General features: G+C 36.7%; 1 protein-coding gene across 1 annotated transcript; it reads left to right on the top strand.

Annotated features, from left to right (window-relative positions):
* Positions 1 to 1820: 1820 nt before the first annotated feature.
* Positions 1821 to 27443, top strand: LOC137385628 (structural maintenance of chromosomes protein 3-like). The gene is made up of 26 exons (XM_068072132.1): positions 1821 to 1932; positions 2061 to 2136; positions 2320 to 2498; positions 3835 to 3914; positions 4148 to 4344; positions 4720 to 4871; positions 5057 to 5203; positions 6061 to 6183; positions 7154 to 7275; positions 10122 to 10439; positions 12661 to 12760; positions 12912 to 13069; positions 17893 to 18037; positions 18530 to 18680; positions 19133 to 19352; positions 19885 to 20020; positions 20232 to 20369; positions 20808 to 20991; positions 21618 to 21778; positions 21984 to 22070; positions 22723 to 22866; positions 23662 to 23832; positions 24168 to 24254; positions 25748 to 25904; positions 26136 to 26242; positions 27143 to 27443. Exons 1-26 carry the CDS (start codon positions 1918 to 1920, stop codon positions 27212 to 27214), a joined length of 3627 nt encoding a protein of 1208 aa, XP_067928233.1. The 5' UTR covers positions 1821 to 1917; the 3' UTR covers positions 27215 to 27443.
* The last annotated feature ends 22 nt before the right edge of the window (positions 27444 to 27465 follow it).

The following is a 27465-nucleotide window of genomic DNA, read 5'->3' as shown; positions in this document are numbered from 1 at the left end:
GCAGAGGAAGACATGGTGAATCTTTTGATACCAAATAACTGTAATGTGAATTTTGTTGCAAGTCAACCTTTAAAGCACACAGTATTTTTAGACCTAGGTTAAAAAAATTATATATTTTATCTCAAATTTATTTCTACAGAAATTATTGCTGATAATCTGCCAATCAATCCTGTCAACATGAAGTTTTTGTAAAAGGGTAGGCTTCGTTGTGGTGGCATCCAGGCTTCAGTACTCAACGTTCAGTGGAGTGCTAGAGTGGCATGTCTAGACCTTGAAGATTTGTGTCAAAAGTCTTAAGTCAGGCAGTGACAGCACTTTGTTGCTAGCATAGCATCAGACACATCATAGTTTTGCCTCACAGTATAGCTAAGTAAAACTTCGTCAAAAAGCCTCTGTTAAAAAATTGAGGCTGTCTCTGCCGATGAACACTAAGCTGCTCAAAAGGTGGAACATGACAGATTAGTAGACTTCGGATTCCACTTTTATATGAACAAATAATGTTGATGACAACAGTCAAAGAAACGGAATAGCTCCCAGGCAAAGTGATAATGATTGAATAGAACTAAAGAGACTATAATAGAGATCTAGTGTTAATGGTATAGCAACATTTCGATGAATAACAATGCCTTTACGATGACATTAATGTAATCACGGCTGGCCAGCCATTAGCGTTGGTGCCCCAATATTATAAACGCTCGGGACACATTATCAGGTGAATATATAACAAATTTGTTGATTAGTGGACCAGTATGTTCTGTGTTGGGCATGAAGTGGAATGCAAAACAAATGGTTCCATGCAGATTTTAATGACGGTTGTCAGCTCACAAAATAGACAGGTTAACTTAAGCATAATTATGGTATGGCTGTTCTTAGCTACTAGCCTCTAGAAGACAACTTACCCTTTCACAGGGCACAAGCGCAGAACTTGAAAGCCAGATCTGCCATATGGGACTTACAATTTCAGGTTATCTGTTGTAAACCGCTTAGCTTACACACTCCATGTTGCTTTTGCACTTTTCCCTATATACATGTATGTATTTTGGTACATATAACATTAGTGATATTACGACTTATTCCTGGTCTCCTATTTGATCTGCCACACAAATTGTTTAAATGTAGGCCTAGTATCTTAGCAAACAAGTTTGGATGTATCGGCTTATCTTAGTATTGCTGATAGGTTTAAACTGCTTTTGATTAATTTGCGGTTTATTTCGTACTTGGCATCAATAGAATGTCATTTTGTTGAAGTATTAGTAACTGAATAATCATTGTGTCTGAATGCTTTTGCAATGACGCTATGAGTGCATAATTTTCAGAAATAGGGATCAAACCCCAAAATTGAAAGCTTTTTAATTTCTGACAATATCTATATATACTTTTAGCTGGCATGCACCAATTCAACACTTACACTGAGTGAATTCTAATTAGCACCTGTACATTTGCTTTGGAAACATTTTAGGCTATTATTTGTGTACATGTACGCATAGAGAGTGTATTTGTAGTTGCTGGAATTTGTCCCTGCTATTACAACAATTCTTTTAACTAAAGGTTCGAAAAAGTTAAAGCAATTGTCTTTGTTGCACTTTGTATCACGTACATATGAAAGAAAATGTCAGCATGCATGATCGTCAGTCTATCAACATTGACAACAATACGCACTGCTGAACATGTATCTGTGTATTCACTAAAGTATAGGCACAATACATCTTATTGCATCTCACTACCTTTGTAGCCACCCCAAAAAGGCTTGTAATACAAATGACTAAATATACGTTCATAATTTTATATTCATTGCTTGTATTCTTTATTTGGTAGAAGTTGTTTCTGCCAAGCAGATTCTTGAAACTTGGAACTGTGGGAGTCGGCCTCTGCCGATGGTCCTATAGATATATTAGTCGTGTCAACCCTGTGTACGTTATGTACATCAAACAGGTTTGTTGCTGCTCTATTCCGGTCTTTTTCTGTTTACGCAAACAAGGATTTTGTTACAATTATTTGGCAATTTTCTTTCAAAACTGTCAGCTGTTCTTTTGGTTTAGTTTAGCTCTTTCTTAATCCAGGTGATCATACAAGGATTCCGTAGCTATCGGGATCAAACAGTGATTGAACCCTTCAGTGCCCGACACAATGTTGTAGGTGAGTGTTGTTATATGAGAGCTTGAAGCTAGCCAAATATGTAAATGCTTTTTCAAAAGCTTGTACTCCTAAATGTGCTGAACGTTCTTTTCAACTCAATTAGTTTGGTTGGTTCGAATGGTAATAACGAATGTATTGTTTTTATGTATCCAGCCAATATACTGCCTGTTTGAATCGTTGCAGTTGGGCGCAATGGATCTGGCAAGAGCAATTTCTTCTATGCCATCCAATTTGTGCTGTCTGATGAGTTCAGTCACCTCAGGGCGGAGGAGCGCCAGGCCCTTCTTCATGAAGGCACAGGAGCTCGTATAATCTCAGCCTATGTGGATATCATTTTTGATAACTCTGACAACCGCCTCCCAGTAAGTAGGACTACTTGCCTAAAACCTTTTAGTATCACAGGTAAATTTTTTATAAATCTCTTGAACCTGTTTGACTACTGGTGAGCTGTCTCTTTTAATCATATACAGCATACATATAACATAGCCATTGCGTGTAGAAAATTCCAACTTGGTGCAGAGGTTATGTGCACTATTAAATATTTGCACAAAATGTAATAACACTGGTTAGGTGTTCAACTACATTTACTTGTGAGCTGTTTTTAAAATACTATTTTTCATCCCTAGTATGCAAGTAATTGCAGTAATGACATAGTTGTATTTATTGGCAGCAAACATTTCTATTACGTTCAAACCTCGCGATATGAGTAGCCAAGAGACAAGCTTTTGCTACATGAGCCATGATTTATGCCAAATCTTTGTTTGTTGCATGAGCTAAAATTTTAGATACAGACACAACGAACACATCAAATCTTTCCTTTTTCATATGTGAATCTGACAGAAGTTTAGCTAAAAAGGCCAAACCAAGATATTACTAAATAAAAAAATGTTAAGTTTACGTTAAAAGTCTGCAAAGTTTTTTTGATTTTCTCAGCAAATAAACAAATCTTTTGGTTGTTTACACCCTGGAAAATTCATTGCTATCCTTGTTTTTGCTATCAAGGAAATTGACCTTTACGTTTAAAGTTAAGAAAATGCTCTTCCTTACATACTTCACTCGCACCCACATTCATCTCTCACTAAGGTCAGAAAGTTAAATACAGCTATTTCCTCCTACTTCGTTGCGGATTATGTTCCAGACTCACTCATGGAATGGGAATTTTTGTGAAATAGAAACTAGTTTTTTTGAAGTTTTAGCCATAGTTGCAACAGTTCCGAATGCTTAAACTGCTTTCAAAACTTTTGCAATTAATATACAGTCATACCTCAACATATGAGTGCCCCAACATGCGAGAAATTTGAGATACGAGGAAAGTTTTGAGCAAATGGTAATCTACTGTAACTGAACGGTGACTAATACTGATAACTAAATGGTATTAGTTCAATTCATCCCTCAGCTCGACCATGAAGCAAATTTAACTTGTATCTCGAAGTTTGACTGTATATTGTAGATTGACAGAGCCAGTCCTTACTCATACATCACACAATGTGTAGTAGCCATCTAAGTCTAAAAATTCTCTTTGAAAAGTTGTTTACAACCTCTTAATTGCTATATTATCAGGAAACATTCAAAGTTAGTTTTAAAACGGATAGATTTGTTGCTCATATAAATCATTGATCCTAATGAACTGTGTGTTCCCACAGAATATCACATCATTCCAATGCGTGTGTATAAGTGTTCTCTGTATGTTTGATGTAGATAGAGAAGGAAGAGGTAGTGCTCCGACGAATCATCGGTGCAAAGAAGGACCAATATTTCCTTGATAGTAAATTAGTCACGTATGTATGCTCACGTCTTTGCCTACCATCTGCCTCACATTCCCAATCAATATTTTTTCATAAGTGTTATATGATTGTATGTTTACGAAATTGTAGATGTGCATATTGTTTTTCTGAAAAATCTTTTGAATTGATTTATGTAAAAATGACAGTGTATAAATAGATTTCCATATATTTAAATGGATTTCGGTATAAGACCATCAAGACATGATGTTATTTGTAATGTATTAAAGACGGACAGATGCCATGAACTTGTTGGAGAGTGCCGGATTCTCCAGGAGCAACCCGTACTACATTGTGAAACAAGGCAAGATAAACATGATGGCCACAGCACCAGACTCACAGAGACTCAAACTGCTTAAAGAAGTAGCTGGAACCAAGGTCTATGATGAGCGTAAGGAAGAGAGTTACAAGATTCTAGAGGAGACAAGTAGGTTGTCTTTTCTTTCTGATCTTTTGGCTTTGGTTGTTAGTAAGAGTAGTATTGTCTTGCTGTATGTATTGCAGCGCAACTGAGTACGTACTACATGTAACATAGAGTAACTGAATACTTACTACATGTACCATTGAGTAACTAAATACTCCATGTACCACAGGGTAACTGAATACTACATATACCATAGAGTAACTGATTACGTACTACATGTAACAGAGTAACTGAAGACTTATGACATGTACCACAGAGTAACTAAATGCTTACTACATGTACCATAGAGTAGCTAAATACTACATGTACCACAGAGTAACTAAATGCTTACTACACATGCCATAGAGTACCTCATTAATTACTATATACTCTATGTAGAAGGGAAAAAGGCTAAGATAGAAGAGTTGCTAAAGTATATTGAAGAGAGACTTGCCACCCTCGAGTCTGAGAAGGAAGAACTCAAACAATTCCAGAAGTTTGACAAAATGCGTCGCTCGTTGGAATACACCATATACAATACTGAGATGAAGGTACCCTCATGTCTCTTATTCTCATTTATGTTCCCTTGCTTGTTTGTTAGACACAACGGTTTTACTGTACCGATGCACGTATTAGTTAGTTCCTCTCCTTTTATTGGTTGTCAAATCCCTTTAGGATTTTCATAGCTGTCTGACTTTTATTGACTGTACGAAGACCGGCCATTTATTTAACCCAGGAGTCATCGAAAAGGATCGCGGAGCTGAACAAGAGAAGGGAGCAGTCAGGTAATGTATCAAATGATCTCAGGGCTCAGCAGCGGGAAGCTTCCGAGAAGGTTCAAGAGCTGAATAAAGAGCTGCGAGAGCTGCGGTCCAAGCTACAGGTGAGCTATTTTGGGTCTCAGCTTTATCTCTCACCTGTAGACCTCTCTCATTCTTAGGCCTTAATATCTCATCTTCAGACCTTTTGCTCTCATTCTTAGACATCTCGCTCTCATCTTCAGACCTCTCGCTCTCATTCTTAGACCTCTCCCTCTCTTAGACCTTTTCCCCCCCACATTCTTAGACCTCTCGCTCTCATCTTGAGATCTAGCTCTCATATTTAGACCTTTCGCTTTTGTCCTATCAGATTCGAAATCTCAGTCAGCCAACATTAATTCCACTCTCTTTTCAGTGATAATGTTTCTCTGATGTTGGAGTGAGGAGAGAAGCAGCTGGTGGTTCTTTGCAAGCAATAGTGATAATGCCAACTGTGTATAACTAATGCTGGCTGAGAACTTACCAGATCACTGCCTGCAAACTGAACAAATAATTTTACAAATTCAACAAACATGCATGGTTGACATTTCACATTTTTTCATACATTCAATAGCATCAGTCAAGTGAAACCTATCTAGTGCTTTGCTTAATGGTTTACATTTATTATTGCTCAAAAGGTTTGTGCTTCCCTCAGTTCATTTATGGCAACTGAGCACACCTCAACCGATTTATGAACTCATCAGTAGTCATATATCTACCATTTTTATTTTGTTTGATTGAACATGTTTTGAGGTAATGTCTTTAGATCATCTGTAGAAAATTTTAAGCATAACATATATTGTTCTCTGTCACAATTGATGTAGGTCTGGTCTCTAGCTAGGCTATATGAATACTCTACTACTCTGCTATTGCTACTTAAGCTGCGTTGTCTTGACCAATGCACAAAGCTTAATTTGGGACGGGTGTTCATGGTGTTATGAAGGTTGCTCAAGAAGAGAAGGAAACGCTGAATGGGGAGTTGCAGGACCTCGTCAAAGAGAAGGCCCGACTTGAGTTAAACATAAAAGACATGAAAAAGGAGGTAGAAGATGACTCTAACAATAGAGTGAGTTTTCCTATTCTATTTGTCAGATGTCTGCTTATTAACTGCATATTTTTATCTAGTTTCTTGAAAATGCATGTTACCAGATATATTTACCATCTCACAACAACTATTTCAATTTGCATTGCCAGCAAGTCTCAAGAATGTCACAATTTGCAACTCTTGATACTGTTTTGTGAAAACTTTCTAGTTACCGTAACACCTCTATTTAAACGACACCTTTATCTGAATGCCACCTCTAATAGAACACCACTATAGGAGAAGGCTTGAAAAATACAGCACCACCCTTTAATTAAACGCTACCTCTATTTGACCGTCACTTTTACATTCTTTGATCTTTACAAACCCATAATAGAAAATGATCAGTAGAAAAGTGTCCACAAAATGGTACTCATAATGACCCGGTTATATCAATAGCAATTAGTTCTTTCATTGTTGTTGTAGTATTTGCCATGTTTTTAGTGACTTCAAATCAGACTGTAGTTATGATGATTGTGATGATCGATTTTCTCAGGTACTCTGTCTAAATCCAAGAAGGTCTAAATCCAATCCATCGTCTTCAGCTTTGTCCATGATGTGGTTTACAATCTGACATGAAAACTTTAGCGCGTTTTGATAAAACTCGGACTGATACTTTGACATATATGAAAATCAGTTTAACAGAAATGCTGAAGGCCGATGGCATTAGTGTCGATGCGTCCGAAGGAGAATGCAAAATATAGGCGACATATCGCGACATAGGCGACAATTAGCCCGTAAAGGTATTAAATTTCATTTTTCAAAATTCTGACCAGCTAGTCGAAAAATACGCCACTCTCTTTTTGAACGTCACCTCTAATAAAACGACACTATTGAGTTTACCAAAGGGTTGCTAAATAGAGCGCCATGACGTTCACATAGAGGTTTTACGGTACCTTTAGCTTTTGCTGGTTCTTTTGATGTTATCTTACTGGGTAGTGATCTGCATTACTAGAGACGTGCTGACAAGGAGTTGGATACTCTCAGAGACAAGATTGATGAAGCTGAGAAGTCATTAGCTGATATTAAACCAAAGTACATAGCTCAGTTTGAAAGGGAGGAAAAGGCTAAGCAAGAGTATGTCTGTCTGTGATTTGTTGCTGTTGTTAAATTGCGCACAGGTCAACTAACACTAGGGTTACTTAAAGGTCAACTAGCACTAGGGTTACTTGAAGGTCAATTAGCACTAGGGTTGCTTAAAGGTCAATTAGCACTAAAGTTACTTAAAGGTCAACTAGCACTAGGGTTACTTAAAGGTCAACTAGCACTAGGGTTACTTAAAGGTCAACTAGCACTAGGGTTACTTAAAGGTCAACTAGCACTAGGGTTACTTAAAGGTCAACTAGCACTAGGGTTACTTAAAGGTCAACTAGCACTAGGGTTACTTAAAGGTCAACTAGCACTATGGTTACTTAATGGTTACTAGCTATTGTCTGGTGTGACAAGAAATTAAATTACTTTATACAATGTAACATCAAACGAAGTTAGGAAACTAGCTAAACCTCTTTTGAAGTACAATACCGAAACCCGCAAAAGGAAGAAAGTGGATTGCCCAAAGGCTGTAAAAATTACAATCATACATAGATGGAACCGACAGAAATGATCAGCTCACAAAATTTGTCGACATCTATACCGCTGGCCAAGATGGTTGACTGTAAAGCTTCTCATGTGGGCTGTGTATAATTCCTATGTAATCTATAGAAAACCGGTCTTCCCAGTTCAGACTGCAAGGAAACTTACTTTTCATTAGTACATAGAGAAACTGCACAGGATTTAGAGGTTATAGATAAAACGCCTCTTTCTATCCTGAACATCAAGTTAAGGAGAATGGACGTATTTGTAATGCTCAAATAGAGCTAATTCACTTAGTGGAACGAGCAGAAAGTACTTCAACAAACCACAGGTGTGTTGTGCGCTCTGAAAAACATTCCATTGCAAAGAAGCAGAATGCTGATGCTCCATATGCAGATTTGCCAAAGCATCGAAAGACTGTTTACAAGTGCTCTTCATGCAACGTTTTCCTATGCGTCGGAATAGGATATGCCAACTGTTTCAGACGTTTACTACACCAAAGAGAGATTCTGGATACAAATTCACACACTGAATTTTTGTTTCACTTTTAGTTTTATTCATCAGAAAAAAAACCATTTGATCCATGTTTTCAAAAGAAAATTTCTCCATTGTTTTTTTAGAATTTGCTAAAATCGTATGAATTTTGATGGTTTTAGCCCAAAAAATTGTTTTATTTGATGATATTTGCTGTGTTCTAAATTTGTTTCCCAGTGTTTCACCAAATATCATTTGATTATGAGTAGATTTAGATATATTAAATAAATGTTTCAAAATGTCCTACGTTTTGGTGAGTTGCCCAGGGATACTGATACTTTGATGATAACGGCCAGGGTTCAAAGGGTTAAGGGAAATAGGTGGATGCTGATTAGAGGAAGCCGCATGCGAAACATATTCCCTTATATAGAGGGCAAAGTATGATTATTACTTAAAGGGTAGTCTAGCATTTAAACCATAACTGCCACGAACAACTTTTATCATATTTACTAGGTAAATCAGACATGCTGATTCCGATTTTGTAATCAAAATAAAGATTAGGCCACTAACTTTCAGAGTAATGAAGAACTTTTTATAGCGTTTTAATATCGGTCTCGAAAACAACACGATCGGCATAACAAGCTCCGCCCATAAATACTTGACGTAACCTAGCTTTTTAGGAACAGAAGTTACGTAGGGATGTTTAGACCGATTTAGAATAATAGAGATGGGTGTTTTAAAATCTATTAATATCTAAATTCAGCCTTAAAAATAATATCAGTCTTTTCTGAAAGGTAGATAAGCTATTTAGCATTGCATATTTAAAAAGCGCAATAACAACGCTAGCTCGTGATAAAACCGCGCTTTTTGAGCTTATTTTTCTCGGCGTCCAGCCCATTTAAACGTCATGTAACAAGCTGCGAGCAATTTTAAATAGTTTATATCCCTTTCATAAAAAACTGAAACTATTTTACAGGCTGGATTTAGATAATAATGGGTTTTAAGACACCCATCTCTATTATTCTAAATCGGACTAAACATTCCCAACTTCCGTTTCTGAAAAAGCTAGGTTTCGTCACATATTTATGGGCGGAGCTTGTAATGCCGATTGTGTTGTTTTTGAAACGGATATTGAAACGCTTTAAAAAAGCCTAAATGACTTTGAAGGTTAGTGGACTAATCTTTATTTTGAGTACAAAATCGGAATCAGCGTGTCTGATTTACCTAAAAAATGCGATAAAAGTTGTTCGTGACAGTTATGGTTTAATGAAACATGATTCAGATAGGTGTGAGCTACTAGTTGTACCAGTCAAGCTTCTGATACGTATTTATGAAAGTTTAGTGTGATTAAAGGCATGGCTGTAAATAGATTCTGTGAGGATATATCTTTGTTTATGACAAGCTGCTAGACAGTAGTGACGGTTACTAGACCAGTTGTGGCTAGTATTCTGTCTTTCAGTACACTTCATTTCATGATAGTAGAAATAAACTTTACTAAAGTACACGTAGCTTTAAGTTGAAAATATTTCCAACCTCTCACAATGCACTGAGTCTACCACGAAGATCGCATTGCAGGTTTTAGAATAGACTAGTTATAGTTGATCTTTAATCTGCACAACTTTAGCTGTTGCAATTGTACAGCTGTGTACAAATGTGTAGCAATGTTGCAATTGTACAGCTGTGTACAAATGTGTAGCAATGTTTCAACTGTACAGCTGTGTACAAATGTGTAACAATGTTGCAACTGTACAGCTGTGTACAAATGTGTAACAATTTTGCAACTGTACAGCTGTGTACAAATGTGTTGCAAGCAGATGGCTCTTTATATCGTACTGTAGATCCAATTTACGTATATCTCCTCATTCTGCATTTGACAGCTTGACACGAGCTGAGCAAAGAAGAAAAGAACTGTATGCAAAGCAGTCGCGAGGCAGTGAATTTCAGACAAGAGAACAGCGAGATGGCTGGATTAAGAAAGAGCTGAAACAGATAGAAAGGGCTGTCAAACAGAAACAGGAGCAGATAACTCACACCAAGGACAGCATGGCTGCTGACTTGAGACGTAATGAGGAACTAGAGAAGAAGATAAGAGAGATTAGTGAACAGATGGAGTCGCAGAAGGGAATTATTGAACAGAATAATTCTCTATACTATGAGAAGAAACGAGAAAAGGACAACTTATCCAATGAAAGAAAGTTAGTAACCGTTGCATATTTCTTGCATCTGATCTGTAGCAATCACCAATCATCTATGCTGTCAGGCAGCAGCTGTCCCCAGCATGTACAATTGCTGACTACTACTGCTTAGATTGGAGCACTCATTATTGACTAAAATCTGTTTGAAAACATGATAGCATGCTGGATAATATTGTAAAAGTGCTTCTGGGTATTTGGTTTTAAAGCCGTTTATAGCTGTTAAAAAGTAAATTAGCTTGTAAATACTTTGTACTTACTATCAGTACTAAGTGTTGTAGTACTGAGTTTTATATTACTAAATGTAAGTACTTAGTTTACATTAGATTAGTGATCACGCTCGACACTTGCATTTAATCAAACGGCTAAATCATTTTTAAAATGCCCTCTTTTTACCAGTTATAAATTATATCATGCATAATCATGAGTCATTCATAATTGGGCTTCGATTATTTACATAGTATCAAATTTTATACTTTTGAACAGAGTGGCTCACGGAGGATGTTTGATGAAAGTTGTATTGTTTTGAGAAGGATGGGTTGTAGAGGGATGGCCAACAAAAATTTTTAGGCAGTTCTTGCTTGCTATAATATTTGTTCAAAACATTTGCAATGACATTGCAGTTAGATAAGTTAGCTGTGTGGGTTTAGAATGGTTTTGTTGTTTATTGTCATTTATTTTGTTATTTATTGTTTATTGCTGTTAATTTGTTAATTGTATTATTACAATTTTCAATTAAATGAAAGAACGAGTATTTTTATATGTAATTGAAAAAAATATCAAAAGAACTAGACGTGTGAAATAATTCTTTCGAAAACGGCTTATCAACACCAGGCTGTCAACCTTTGACCTGAGTGCAGGTCTTTAAAACTACCATACAGTCAAACCTTATATACTGTCACCTCCGTATATGAAGGTTTGATGTAGGTACAAAATTTGAGCGAGTATTCGTTTCAACATAAGAATTTATTTATTTTCAACATACAATATCCCAAATTCCTCAAAAACTACAGTTTGGCCAGTGCATATGCAAGCCTTGCAGAAATTAAAAGCGAGACGCACCAGTAATAAAAACATAAATGAAGTTAATTGCAGCTACATTGTATTTAAGTAAAATGAGTTCCTTCGCTTGCATATTTTCATATTTCTATCATTCACTCTGCCACCTAAATATTGCTGAGGCTACAATTTTGTTCCCATGCCTTTGAGTAACGGTAAGTCTACTGTTAAAAGCTGATTGTTATTTTTATTAATTATTATTATTATTTCATCGATGCTGCAGTTTATATACCAGTTTTGGAAAAATCTGGTTCTGTTGCATTAACTTATCGCTACCAAATTAATTTCTTTACCAGGCATAATTACAGATTCGGTAAAACCTATTATTTGACAATTGCGAATATAAGTTGTCATTACATTTGAACCACATGGTCTATAAAAATATATGTTGATTCCAAATTATTCGGCATAAAATTTTACATAAGCTGATGCCATAAGAATGCCATGAATCTGCTGCAGAATGAGTTTGGACACTTTTTCGTTCAATTTTTCTTTTACCGTGAGAGTATCCGAGTCAGACGATTTATTAATATTATTACAGCTTACGGCATTGTTTTACTGCTAAAAATGCAGAATGAGTTCGGACTCTTTTTCGGTCAATTTCTCTACTACCGTGAGAGTCCGAGTCGCACGATTTATCAACATTGTTACAGCTTACGGCATTATTATTACTGCTAAATATTAAAATAATCACTTTTAGCAGTACAATTGTTCAATAAAAATCATGCAGAGTTCATATATCTACAATAAGTGAACCGTCTGTAGCTGTTATGCCTCTGACGTGACTGGAAATTGTTGAGAAGAAATTGTGATAAAAAGTAGTGTTTGCAAAGTAAAACTACACTCATGATGGGTTGTAAAAATATTTTCTAATGGCTTAACGCATGCAAATAATTGTTTCCTTTCGTTTAAGTGCAGTTACGATATACTTATTAATTAATTACTCACTAATCAGAAACGTTTTGTACGAAGCCTACTAAAGCCGCACCATGCGTCTCTTGGCCATAGCATTGCCGGGCTGTACTACCCGGCTTGTGGTAGCGAAAGAGTTAAGTCTGCAGCACACCAGATCACTGTAACTGATCGGTAGTTTCTTGACACGCGAACACTGCAAACACTTTCTGTTAGGTATCTGAATGTATTTGTGTGATTTCTCGTCTCACAGCTCACTCTGGCGACAGGAGAACACTTTGCAGCAGTCTCTAAGCATGAGCCGAGATGAGTTATACAAGCAGGAGCAGTCACTGCGGTCCGTCACTGGAAAGGTCTGTCTTACATTTCATTGAATCTAAACAACACTTGGCTATGTTTTAAGTTGAGATTTATCCTGAAGCATTTATCTAAAGGCTATCAAATATTACTGCAATCTAGATGCATTGGCATAACAGATTTATGTAAACTGTTTCATTTCTCCAGGCTGTTCTCAATGGAATAGACAGTGTGAAGAAGGTGATTGAAAAACTGAGAAACAAGGGAGACACTGAGGCAGCAGACGGGCACTACGGCACACTCATAGAAAACTTCACATGTGACAAGAAGTTTTACACATCTGTTGAGGTGACAGCTGGTAGCAGGTGAGCCACACGAATGAGCTAGTTGTGACATGCTTATGAACAAACAATTATCCACGCGTGTTAGTATGTCGTTTTCTACATGATTATTAATGAAGTCTATTGTTAGTTGACAATGACAGTATTTATTAGCTAAATCTAAAAATGAAATAAGGACAAAACCCTCAAGCCTCTTTGACAAATACTGTGTGAGCTTTTGGATATTCTAATGTACTGACGCTGTGCAAAGCATACGCATCACTCGTCCTTAAAGGTTCACTCGCAACAAAATTCACATTACTGTTATTTGGTTTCAAAAGATTCACTATGTCTTACTCTGCTGTGTTGTAGGTGCAAAACATGTGGAAATGTGATTACAAGCTCTTAAAAGCTCAAAAACGAACAGTTCATCGCCGCCATCACGAGACCGTCATAGATTAGAATCTCTTTCCAAAACGGCTCAAATGGGACGTAGTTGTACAAGATGGCTTCTGTTTACACTTTCACGCAACCTCATTCGTCGAAATATTTTCACAAATATACTTCACGCATTCAATAAAACCGTGTCTATTGTTCTTACGCGTCTGTTTCATCATCATTGTAATGCTGTCAGTTTGAGCGCTGATATCTCAAAACCTACTGTAAAAATTTGTTTAATTTTTTAACCTAAGCTCCAAGGAGTGCATATCATCCTCTGATACACATGACGAGCCTGTTGGTCACCTGTGATAGTCGAAAAATGCTGCAGAAATTATTCGCGCTGTTTGGCAGGAAGTATGGGTCACATGATCAGATTACGGCTAGACGATTAGACCAAGCCGAAACAAAACTGTTAACTATCGAGCGTCTATATTTGGTAAGGGCTCTTTGGTGAAACCCGAAGTGTTTGTCATAAACTAGTGCTACGAGAAGTTTTATATTGAACCTTTTATTGGCCTTTCATTATACGTGAGAACATCACGTGCCAAAAAAATAACCAAATGTAATGACTACGTCGGAGAAATAAACTGATTTCAATCTACGGCGGTATCGTGATGGCGGCGATTAACTGTTCGTTTTTTAGCTTTTAAGAGCTTGCAATCACATTTCCACATATTTTGCACCTACAACACAACAGAGTAAGACATGGTGAATCTTTTGATACCAAATAACTGTAATGTGGATTTTGTTGCAAGCCAACCTTCAGCTCACCCGTCACTCAGCCGTAACTCATATTTCTTAGATATTTCTTTTAGCAAATTTTCGGTCATCAATGGTTACCGTATGATCTTAATTATTCTTTTTTCGAAACCTGCCACATGTTCATTTGAAACTAGTATTCCCAAAACTATACCATATTTGCATAAATGTGAAACATGCTATGAACATGTAATACTTGCTAGTAGCATTTATATCTGTGAGACTTCATCAATAACTTCGCGGTAAACTGCACTAGAAATGTACATGCTTCTTCCGAAGCTGCATCCCTAATTGTTTTTAGTTTTGTAGTATTTTAGTTTTTTTACGATTTTGATACCTTGAGCTCCTTTACTCCGAGAAAACATATAAATTATAATGAATAAAAATATTGTATCATTCCTTTATCTACATGTATCTTAAACTTAATGCTGGATTACTGTGCAAAACACATACAATGGAACTTCTACTTATAAAAGTAATTCGTTCTGGAAGTAGTTTCGTAAGTAGAAAGTTTTGTTAGTAGAAACCCATTTTACCGTATAAATGCCCTAATTTGTTTCAAGCTGGCACAAAACTCGGCATAATGTTTGCATAAATAATAAATTCATGCAGTGGTTAACACCTGTACCAAACGCATGTTAGAGGTATATATTACTATGTGGACACCCCCCACCCCCCATACAACATTAATTCGTTCCGGTGTTGGCATAGTAAGGCAAAATTGTCATATAGAGGGGTATAAAAACCCATAGTATCTATCTAATGCAAACACCTCCAGGTAGAAACATCAAAATTTTATATACGTACTGTACATATTAAAAATTAGTAACAAAATGGAATATTAACTAGTTGGTAACCTACCGGAATGTTAGTGTATTTAGTGGTTATTTTTCACTAATTTTCGTTTCACTCACACAAAATCAAGCATTTACTCAACATAAAAATGCTAAACTGAGAGAGAGCGAGATCGACCAACAAATTTAGTATGTTTGAGCAATTTTAGAGTACAAGAAAAATGGATTTATTTTGTTTATATATTTTGTATTAACTAACAAACCATTTTGTTCGGCGTTCGAACAAAATAAATTCGACATTCATTTCCAACGATTTGCTTATTTTGTCTAAACAGCAAAGTCTACTCTTCAAAGTAAAACTAATAAGAGATATTTTGTACGTCCACAAGAAAGCAAAACAACGAAATATTTCACAAAAACCGGTACTACCTGTTGGTCGTCTATCTGTATCTAGGGTCAAGGTTAATGTAAAAGAGAACTTCCAATGATACTCCAACTCGTATATTCGGATTGGTGGACCGACGCTGTATCACCTGCACCACTCGATTGCCTTCAAGATTGATCAACAATTGTGCAGCTACCTATTCTCTGTTTTGTCATCACATCTGATGGACGATCCATCACGATGAACTAAAATGTCATGGAAGTTGTATATATGTATAATAAATATAACGCTATACACACGTCAGTTTTTCTTTCACAGTTGCGGGGAAATAGATCATCATTCAAATCGAAATTGAGAACTTGCCCGACGTGACGTTTCGCGTTGAATAAAATAATTGAATAAAATATAAGAAACTAATTAATATTTTAAATTAACTTAATCACATTCAGCTTAGATTAGATTGGTCTTATTTTAGTGGTAATCTGTTAATTAGATCTAGTTGAATGGTTTAACACAAATTTATTAGATAATATTGTATGGAGCACAAAATTCTGCATTCATTGATATATACATTGTTTTAACAATAGGCTGAGTTGGAATCTCCTATAGAACTCTGCAAACAACTCAAAATCGGAGGTGGTCTCATAATTTTGCACAGCATTGTATATGGAAATTTTTATGTAGTAAGAAGCTAAAACTTCACATGAATCCTTTACATTATCTGGAATTTCTGTTATAGGAGGTATACCTTATAGGAGCGTCTACTGTATTATGTTAATTAAATTAACAGTCAATTTATGGATTATTTTTTCCACTAATTTATCAAAGAGCCAGATGTAATCATCAAAAGAGCCGCATATGGCTCGAGAGCCATAGGTTCCCGACCCCTGGTCTAAGAACTGCACCATTTGACAACCGTCTGAATTATTCAGAAATGAATTAGCGTTTCTGAATAATTGTGCAGCTACATATTCTGTATACTTCATCCGCACACCAGATGATCTCTCACGGCCGCTAAACTGTGAGGGTATTACTGTACTTTTCGGACTATAAACCGCACCCCTATATAAGCCGCATTTGCTTTATTTTCAAAAAGTGATAATAAAACAATACATAGGCCGCGCCTTTGTATAGGCCGCAGAACTCAGGGCGGTGCTTTTCAACACGGCAGCGACTTCGCTGTTTAAAACGGAACAGTGCCGGAGGCACTGTTCTGTATTAACCAACGCTTTTTAACCTAGTGCCTAACAGAACAGTACCGTTAGGCATTGTTTCGTTTTTTCTTTCACCGCTATAGGCGCACTAACTGGAGAATCCGGTCAATGCGCCCTAGCGGTGAAAGAAAAACCACAGAATAGCCGCACCTTTATATAAGCCGCATGGCTCAAATCATCAGAAAAAAGTAGCGGCTAATAGTCCGAAAAGTAGAGTTGTATTACCCATATACAGCTGTACCTCGACATACGAGTTTCCCAACATACAAGAAAAGCGAGATACGAGCAGAGTTTCAAGCAAGTTTCTTCCTTGTTATACGAGTAATCTTTGAGATTTGAGCCGGTTCTCGATGGCCGCTATATGCCCAAGTATGCGCAAAAAAGTTTGTAAATGGTTAGTTAGAAGTTATAGTGAATGTGAGGCAAAATGCGCCAAACCGGAAACGGATTTAATAAAAAATCTAGACGACAAAATTAGAGTAAGTTTAGTAAAAGATTAAAACTTAGCTTCAAGTTTGTGTTTAGTAAGCTAAATTCATTCAAGTTAAATTCAAAGTTTCTGTCACGTAGCGTCACGAAAGTTGCTTACAGAACACATTGCTGTCAAGTCTCTCTCAAATTGCTGTTAGTCACTACGTCTGTCTTGAAGGTAATAACCTACAGTAGTATGCATAGTAATGGTTAATTTTATTGCAGATTTTAACTACCAAACAGGTATTTGTTCCTTTTTAGCGTAGCTACTGAATTACAACAATTGAAAACACTTTTTTCTACCGCAATATCTTGTTTTATGTAGTTTTTCATAGTATGGTAACGCATGAATTTTTATTTAATTATTCTATATATATAGGAAATAGTGCCTTGAGACGCAAGTGAATTGACATACGAGCTCAGTCCCAGTGTGTTTTAAGCTCGTATGTTGAGGTATGACTTAACATCGTTTTCTCTACCAAGTGCTGCAAGAGAGAAACGATATTTTTAAGGCTCAATATGGGACTCTCGTTATTCAAGTTGAATGTCAGAAATTGCACTGACTTGACGCTTCTGGTTATATGGAATTGGTTACATAATACCAAGCAAAAACTTAACATAAATCGTTAACGTTAAGTAGAAGTTGCATAAAGGCTGTGTTATGGAAGCACTCAACATTATCAGGTTTGTCAAGAGTAATCAATTTAATTGCAAAATTATCAGATATTTGGCTTGCATGCGCTAAAGTTGACATCTAAAACCCAAGGATATCACAGGTGTAATCTAGCTCTGTGTTTATGGCAGGCTGTTCTATCATGTGGTCGACTCAGACAGAACTGGTACAAAGATATTGGCAGAAATGAATAGAATGAAACTACCCGGTGAAGTTTCCTTTCTTCCTCTAAACAGACTCGAAGTAGGCAAGCTGAGATATCCAGAGTCAGCTCAGGTCAGTCGCGAGCCAAAGACTGCATACTAGAAATCTCACCAGTGATTTTTGGTGACATTAATGACAACTTTATGCCCTGTATTGTGCTCTAGGCGCACGCCCCAAATGCATACCCCAAACACTGCATTAACACTAGTATCTTCAAATCACAATAGTAGTAGCATGCAGGTGTTAGTTATATTAATCACTTGATTAACATCACTGTTCAGTTGTATGCGATATCGAAGTCATAATCATCGCTCATTGGTTGAACAGTTTCTGCGTCTCTCAAAATATTCTTATATCGCTAATGGCGAGTGAGGTGTTCCCACATTTTAAACAAGGCTTTTGGCCTGGCAATAGGTTTTTGGTCTGGGCTAGTCTCTAACTGCGCTCGCACTGAGTGAGCTGTTGATGTGTTTTTTTAAAGGTTTATTTTCATTTTGTGGGTCAATAACAATACTGTACATCTCAATGCAAGATTGGTGCATCTAATACTATATATTATTGCAGGATGCCGTGCCATTGATTGAACAGCTTACCTTCGATGAAGCTTATATTCGTGCCTTCCAACACGTGTTTGGGAAAACTCTACTATGTAAAGACTTTGACACTGCCAACAAATACTCAAGTTCAGACAACCTCGATTGTGTTACCCTTGATGGTGAGTTCTACGTGTCTATTAAACTCATCTCTACTTGTCTCTAGCTCACCTAACCACCTTGATTGTACTACTCTCTCCCAGTCCTTTATGACAAACAGGCAAGCTATTTATTATACGAAGACTAAATATATTTGTTATCCGTTCATTTCTGATGGAATTATTTTAATATTTTTTGCAAAATTGTTAATTCTATTTGGCCGGTAGTCATCCAATTGCTCATTCACAGACAAAACAAAACATACAAGTTCAGGTTCTATGTAGGAGATTGTATCTAGAAAGCCCAAGTAGTTTTGCACGCAATATATATGCGTTGCGGAAATTTTGTATTCTTGGAAAAATGATAAATACAACCTCTGATACAGTGTCTGTAGCCCAGCGGTATATTATTTGCTGTATCAGTCATTGTTACATATCATCATTGTCACATATCATCCGTCTATTGCCGGCTATAGGTGATCAAGTGAGTCGAAGGGGTGCCCTCACCGGCGGTTACTATGACAACAGGAAGTCACGGTTGGACCTGCACGCAGACAAGATGAAGTTGAAGGCGCAGATAGAGAGTCAAGAAGAAGACTGTCGAAGACACAAGTTGGAGCTTGAGTCTGTTGAGAAGAAGGTAGATGAAATTATGAATGAGATGCAGCGAATGGAAACGAGGAACAACAAGAACAAGTAGGTCTATGAACGATTGTCTTTTGTGATTTGCCATAAACAAGTTCCCGACCACCAGGAGATATACAGTGAAACTCGGCTAACTCGACCTTCACGGGACCGAGAGAAAGTGTTCGAGTTATCAGAGCGTTCAATTTATGAGAACACTGTCACAAGTGCATGTATTTATCAGTACATATGCAAACTACAGTGAAACTCGAATAACTCACTTTCGAATAGCTCGAACACATGATAATATGAATATTTGCTACATGCGGGTCAAGATATACATGTAGGAGACACGCAAAGGCTGTGATTAATCTATCGTTTGCTTCTTATCTTTTTGTGCATAGTCACATTGCTCTCTACATTTATAAAATCGGTTTATTATTGCACCAAACCTCTACTCCTCATTGTATGATACGTAGATATTCTAATAGGACTTCTAATCTTTTATGGACAAAGTAATAAAAATGCCTATAACATGTTTTTAGTACATCTCTATTGCACATATTTGCATAATGCATTATTTATCTAATGTTTAACCATACAGGGATGTCTATGAACGGATGAAGAGAGACTTGCGGACGAGCAAAGAGGAACAGGAGAGGATTGCTAACTCGAGACCGCAGCAAGAGAGAGCTCTTTCTAATCTCGAGGCCTCCCTGCGAGGAATGGTCACATCCAAGGTTTCTCTTTTTTATTTCACCATAACTACTCATTCGTTAAAATGTCTATCTCACGAGGAATAAATCGAGAATGTTTTGGCTGTTGGTCTAACCAGTCTGTAAACTGTTGGTCTAACCAGTGTGTAAACTATGAGTATTCTGTTCGATACACTCCAAATTAAACCGATGTCTTTCATTCACCATTTTATCATTGAGTTGCCCCAAATTTCAGGAAAGTCTTCGATCAGAGATGGAGCAGGACCTAAACACAACCCTCTCAGGAGATGACCAAGATGAACTGAACACGCTTGCGGAAGAGATCAAGGAGCTGACAAAAGAGAGCAAGCAGGCCTTGAAGGAGCGCTCACAGGTAGATATACCACTCGTGATATTTTTTATTAAAGTAGAAAGTTAGTCAAGTGGTAATGTTCAGTAGCAGACATACGTCAGGCCATTCAATACGTCATAGACTCACATCCTTCTACAGTGTCTTAGCAGAACTGTTATAAGAACTGTCTAAAATGAACTGTCTAAATGATTGTTAATATTGGAAATATACAGTGTGTATATTATCTGCTCTCATTAAGTGATAATTTTCTGAAGTTAATCACCTGATGAGAGCAGATCTACGTCTGCTTGAAGCCAATTAGTTTTAAATCTAAACCAGTTTTGATTTGAGTTTTGCTTCGATTTTGGTTGTTTCTTTAAAGCATCATTATTTCGAGGTGAAAAGTGAATGGTTGCATCATATTTAGCTACTGTATAAGTACTGTGTATTGAACACACTGAAATAATCGATATCTTATAGATGGAAGGAATAAAAAACCTGTTGGAAAACAAGCTGAATAATAATTTGAAAAAAAAGGAGGAGCGACTGAGGCGAGAACTGGAGGACATATCAGTGGAAGACCACTCGCACCACCTTGAAACACTTTCTGCTGACCTGCAGACGACAGAGGCAAGAACAACAGAGAACAGGGAACGAGTCAAAGGTAACTTGACTAATTATTCTTTAAGTAGTCTAGCACTCTCACTGTTGTCATTATAATTCCATGATTACCTCTGTTCTTGTCCTGTTACTTGATACGTTTTCTGGTTTCTGACCCCACGCCCTAGAGTGCAAGTGACAAAATATATATTGTAGCATATAGTTTGGGGACACTATAAATGTTTGTATAGTCCTATTCATACTACTAAACTTGGAGTTAATCTCTACCTGCCACATTCGGCTATATGCAACCAACATGCTAATTTTTTAGTCGACTACCTCGAAGTGAATAACACACTTTTAGCATATATCAAAGTTATAAAAATATTAAATTTTCATAGGTATTCAATGTGAGTTTTTAACAAAGTTAATGTGTGGTATTGTGAATAACTTCAAACATGCTGGATTTGTAGGTGAATAAAACAGCTCTTTAAAAAGAGATTTCCAGCTGGACAAAGATAGCAAATATAAAACCGGCAGATTGCTCTGCCTCAGTGCTTGAAGAGTTGGATAAATAATATAGTTTTAACTGTTTTATACAAAAGTCATCAGTACTATGGGGTGGGTCAATGCCTAGCTGTATGAGATTGAATGTTTTCGTTAATCTAAAATGAATTCTTGGGATTACAGCGGCTGAAAAAACTCTGTCAGCGTTAAACAAGCAACAGAAATCTCTGAATGCCGATCTCGATGCTTGCAAGGCAGAGGAACAAGAGATTCAGGATAAAATCAATGAGGACGCCAAAGATCTAGAAAAAATTTCTACAAAAATTAGTTCCTTGCAGAAAAAGGTGTGCACATCATAATATTATGCTTAATTGTATAGTAATATATAATATTATGCTCAATTGTATAGGTTGTTATAAGCTTCAACAATCACCTTTAAGGCTTTGGTGTCTATGACAGCTAGTAGATGCTATGGACAGCGTTTCCTCTATGATAAACATCCTGAAGCACCAGGTAATGATAGTTTATATGTATAGTTTTTTTGTGTAGAAAAATGAAGCTCTGAAGAAGATAGCTGAGCTCGGCTCCCTTCCAAGCGAAGCATTTGAGAAATACAAAGACATGTCCACTAAACAGGTAGCCTTAGTCTATTAGTCCTTAGTCTATTTTGTTACTTTAGCCTGTTTTTTTACCAATCAATAACATCGTATTATTCACAAATGCCTTTCACTTTGACACTAATCTTTTTTTTGATTTTGGTCAAACATCTACATAGAAACCTAGTTTGTGTGTTAAAACTGTCATACTTTGGAGCAAATATTCCCATATAAAAATGTCATAATTCAATTATTCAGCCCAAAAGCTCTTAATAACTTATTAATAAATGCCGCGTGTAATGGCACATAGCATGAGAACAAATGCATTATATGGAGCAACGTGAACAAATAAATTGTCTGTTAACAACTAAATTAATAACGTAGTAAGTCAATTTTAAGTGTCTCTATTGTTACTTTACATTAGAAACACCTAAACATGGGGCTATGCTTCAGTTCAAAAATACGAATCTGGTGATTTTATTTTCAGTAGTGTCTTAAATTCGCCCACAAACGCACAATGTTTAAACAAAATTCAAATTCCATATCATTGAGATTACCGTGAATGCAAAGTGAAATGTTTGCTCTAATTTGATATGACGTAATGATGACTCGTATGCTGAGAATATGTAAGCATAGATGTACCGTACCGGCTGCATATCATATTGCTCAGCTGTTACCTCTGTTGTTTTTAGCTTTTCAAGAAGCTTGAGGTCTGCAATGCTGAGCTGAAGAATTACAGCCACGTTAACAAGAAAGCTCTAGACCACTTCATGAGTTTCTCTGACCAGAAAGAGAAGCTCATCACAAGAAATGGAGAGCTTGATGAGGGTGGCAAGGTTGGTTGTATTGAGGGCGCATTGCGTTCCTAAAGCTGGGATGTATTAAATATGCATTGCCTCTCTTAAAGGGGTTGGAAAAGCCTAGTGCCTCCTCTAAGGTGAGTGTTGAGGGCATAGTTAGTACCTTCTCTAAGATGGATGTTGAGGGCATAGTGCCTTCTCTAATGTGGGTGTTGAGGGTATGTTTCCTTCTCTACATTGGTATGTGTTGAGGGCATAGTACCTTCTCTAAGGTGGGTGTTGAGGGTATAGTACCTTCTCTACATTGGTATGTGTAGCGGGTCTAGCAAAGGTACATTGTTGATACAGGAAAAGTACATTGTTGCTGAATGGTACATTGTTGATACAGGAAAAGTACATTGTTGCAGGAAAGGTACATTGTTGATACAGGAAAAGTACAATGTTGCAGGAAAGGTACAATGTTGATACATAGGAAGTACATTGTTGATACATAAGAAGTACAATGTTGATACATAAGAAGTACAATGTTGATACATAGGAAGTACATTGTTGATACATAAGAAGTACAATGTTGATACATAAGAAGTACAATGTTGATACATAAGAAGTACAATGTTGATACATAAGAAGTACAATGTTGATACATAAGAAGTACAATGTTGATACATAAGAAGTACATTGTTGATACATAAGAAGTACAATGTTGATACATAAGAAGTACAATGTTGATACATAAGAAGTACAATGTTGATACATAAGAAGTACAATGTTGATACATAGGAAGTACAATGTTGATACATAAGAAGTACAATGTTGATCTGTTACTTGCAGAAAATAGAAGAGTTGATTGATGTGTTGGATGAGCGTAAATATGAGGCTATCCACCTTACATACAAACAGGTATCCAAGTACTTCACAGACATATTCCTCAAACTAGTGCCACAAGGGCACGGAGTATTGGTCATGAAGACAGATGGACCTCCCTTATCAGAGGACTCGGAGGTACTATGGAGTATTTCTTTCTTTCTCATAAAAAGTGTACATTGCATTCTCATCATGGTTGTGTGCAAGCATTAGCTGTCTAAATTTGGGCAAAGACGTTCTTGATGATTAGTGTATGCCGTTTGTTTTGTTAAGCGGTGACCTCGACCACACGCTTATAACTGTCTACAGATTAGTTGACACCCATAGGACATCTGCATGATCGCTTTTTTAAGACAAGTCCAATTAAGTTTTAGGATGATCTCAAAAATAATGGTAAAAAGTCTGTCATTTTTGCCTTGAAATGGAATAGCCACATCGCAGTTAATTGGCGTAATACCTTTGTTTTATCACAGGATCCTTCGCAAGGAGATGCTGCTAATGTTCCCCTTGTTCGGCAATTTTCAGGTGTTGGTATAAAAGTCTCTTTCACCGGAAACCAGGTAAGCCACGTTATTTTTAAACAATTTTGAATAAAGCATAAAAATGACACAAAAATTGATTTGATCATGAGCTTGCTTTATATTCGAGTGCCATATTATTATTACTCACTGCGGTGTGATATGTATGGGGAATGTAGAGACATGTGTAGTATTATGTGTGTGTAATTTAGCTATGTCGCACATTAGCTTGTAGCACAGTAGCACAACTTAGCACATTAATTGATGAGTAAGCATTCACATAGATGTAGTTTTACATCCGCAGAATGTACCGCGATATAAATAGCAGATCTACAATGATATATTATCAATTCTGTATCTTAATATATATGACCGTCTGCATCATAAACTGTTATGTTAGTATTATATAGGCTATTTTTAAAGACTTGAGAGACATTGGTGATAGTAGCAACCAATAAATTTCACATCCTGAGCATGAGATAAATGTGAAATTTTGAGCATGTGGTAAATGTGACATCCTGTGCATGTGATAAATGTGACATCCTGAGCATGTGGTAAATATAACATCCAGAGTATGTGATCAATGTGACATCCTCAGCATGTGATAAATGTGACATCCAGAGCATGTGGTAAATGTGACATCCTCAGCATGTGATAAATGTGACATCCAGAGCATGTGGTAAATGTGACATCCTCAGCATGTGATAAATGTGACATCCAGAGCATGTGGTAAATGTGACATCCAGAGCATGTGGTAAATGTGACATCCAGAGCATGTGGTAAATGTGACATCCTCAGCGTGTGATAAATGTGGCATCCAGAGCATGTGGTAAATGTGACATACTCAGCATGTGATAAATGTGACATCCTGAGCATGTGGTAATTGTGGCATCCTGTGCATGTAACAATAATGTGATTGTTATCAAGGAAGTCACAAATTTATTCAAGTGTGCCTATTATTGTATCTTTGAACACAACTAATAGAAGATATTGCCAGTTAGTAATTACCACATATAATGTGCTTCAGTCATATTGTATATGAAGGTGCTGCCATACATACTCCAACCATGGTTGTTAGCAGTTTTTCGACAGTTCCTTGTTTAAAAGAACAAGAAAGAATAATGGCAGTCATCACTTGATTGCTATTGTAGCCACTTTTGCTGACTTCTTTTGTTAGTCTTTCATTTCTGCTAAAACTTGTGTACAATAAATTTTAAATATATTAGTTATATTAATTATATGACACTTGAACCTTGCATAGACTGTCAACCAAGTTTCTCGCACAACTCTTTTTTAAAGTCATGTTTTGTTGCATTTCATATGATATCTGGAGTTGTCTTTTGTAAGGAAATCTATTTGTGTTGTGTTTGAAATTGTACGAATAAACCTTTTGGGGAAATGAGAGTGACCATTTTGTTCATCTCTTGTATCTCAAGGCTACCTGGAAACACACATCAAATTCGTAAGGTACCGAACAATTGCACTGTGTTGGCGTGGCAGGCAGCCCATTTATTTAATGTTTCTGCTTGTCTTAGGCGGAGATGCGAGATATGCAGCAACTGTCTGGAGGCCAAAAATCTCTCGTAGCCTTGGCTTTAATATTTGCTATCCAAAAGTGTGACCCAGCGCCATTTTACCTTTTTGATGAGATAGACCAGGCCCTGGATGCTCAGCATAGAAAGGCTGTTGCAGGTGATTATTTATGATTAACTGGCATTTATACTTCTCGGTAATTGTTAGTTGAAAAGTACTGAGTTTTCATTCACTCTTTTTGAAAAGCTGTGATTAATGTTTGAGTGTTGTACATTTAGACATGATTTTTGAGTGTTGTACATTTAGACATGATCTTTGAGTGTTGTACATTTAGACATGATCTTTGAGTGTTGTACATTTAGACATGATCTTTGAGTGCTGTACATTTAGACATGATCTTTGAGCTGGCTGGAGATGCACAATTCATCACCACCACTTTCAGACCCGAACTCCTCGAGCATGCCGATAAATTTTATGGAGTTAAATTCAGAAATAAGGTAAAGCTACCTTTATTTTACAGCTTTGAAATATTTCTTGTATTCTGCTTTGTCATATGCTATTCATATTTCTCTCGTCATGCCAGGATAAGAACTTGACTATTAATATGAGTGATTCAACAAATGAATTTCTGTTGAACGCTGTTTCAAGAACGGTTTTATGTATACAATAATAACACGTTTATGATTATAAAAATGTAGAGTGTCTCTCAAGCCTGTTCTAGACATGAAATTAGTTGAAGATTCTCTTGCAATGCGAGGCACAGTTTTAGTTTCATAGTGCATGATACTTACGCTGTGGGATCTTCACAGATTCATTATCTTGGCACCAAAAATAAAATGTACCAGGCCACTTGAAATACATCAACGATAGCTCCATGCATGAATGGGTGTATAGCGATTGAGGTAGTCAAGCGTCGATATAGATTTATCTTTACATTCAAATTTCTTGATCACTTGAAAAAAAATTATCTTATCTTGCGATATGAATTAGTGCGCTCTTCACTACCAATCCAACGTTATGTTGCTGACCCTCTTCTTTTCACACGTTTCTCAGGTAATATAACAATTAGAACATTTTTAGGGATTATTCATTTACTGATTTAGTGTCCACATATAATTTGGTTCAACTCTATTGCTTAGCTTCACATCATGTATCAACGCTCTACGTAATTACTTGAAGTATTGGTCATTGTTTTATGGCCTCTATAATGCCTTAAACAAAGGAATTATATTTTTTAAGAATACTTGCACCAACATTAAACTGTTTCATATACACATACGTAGACAATATCGAAACATTAGCTGATGTTGAGGTTTGACTTATCTGGCTAAACTAGCATCGGTATTACTTCCTGCCCAGGAGAAAGTAAGCAGTCATATCTCACTGTATATCTTCAGGTGAGCCACATAGACTGTGTGGCACGGGAGGAAGCGTATGACTTTGTAGAAGATGACCAGCAGCATGCATAGTAGAGTCGAAGCTACAGTCTGCTGCACCAGCATGCCACTCTCTCCCATCTTGCTTTGTACTATGTATATGTATTGAGCAGACTGCCTCCTTTTGTACAACCCATTATTATATCTACAGTTCTACTTTTCCTTTGCTAAATATAAATGTGTACATATTAAAAGTTAATATTGCCTGTATTATGATATTTTAAACATTTACCATTTTTACCAAATAAAAATATTTACTTCATCAGCAGGTCCTCTTTACTGCT

Source organism: Watersipora subatra, chromosome 1, assembly GCF_963576615.1.
Source record: "Watersipora subatra chromosome 1, tzWatSuba1.1, whole genome shotgun sequence".
NCBI classification, from domain to species: domain Eukaryota; kingdom Metazoa; phylum Bryozoa; class Gymnolaemata; order Cheilostomatida; family Watersiporidae; genus Watersipora; species Watersipora subatra.
This window is presented reverse-complemented; position numbering and strand designations above follow the sequence as displayed.

Coding starts and splice junctions, on each gene's coding strand:
- LOC137385628 (XM_068072132.1), top strand. Junction 7,276..10,121: donor GAGGAAAAGGCTAAGCAAGA/GTATGTCTGTCT, acceptor TGCATTTGACAG/CTTGACACGAGCTGAGCAAA. Junction 21,779..21,983: donor TTAGTTCCTTGCAGAAAAAG/GTGTGCACATCA, acceptor TTTTTTGTGTAG/AAAAATGAAGCTCTGAAGAA.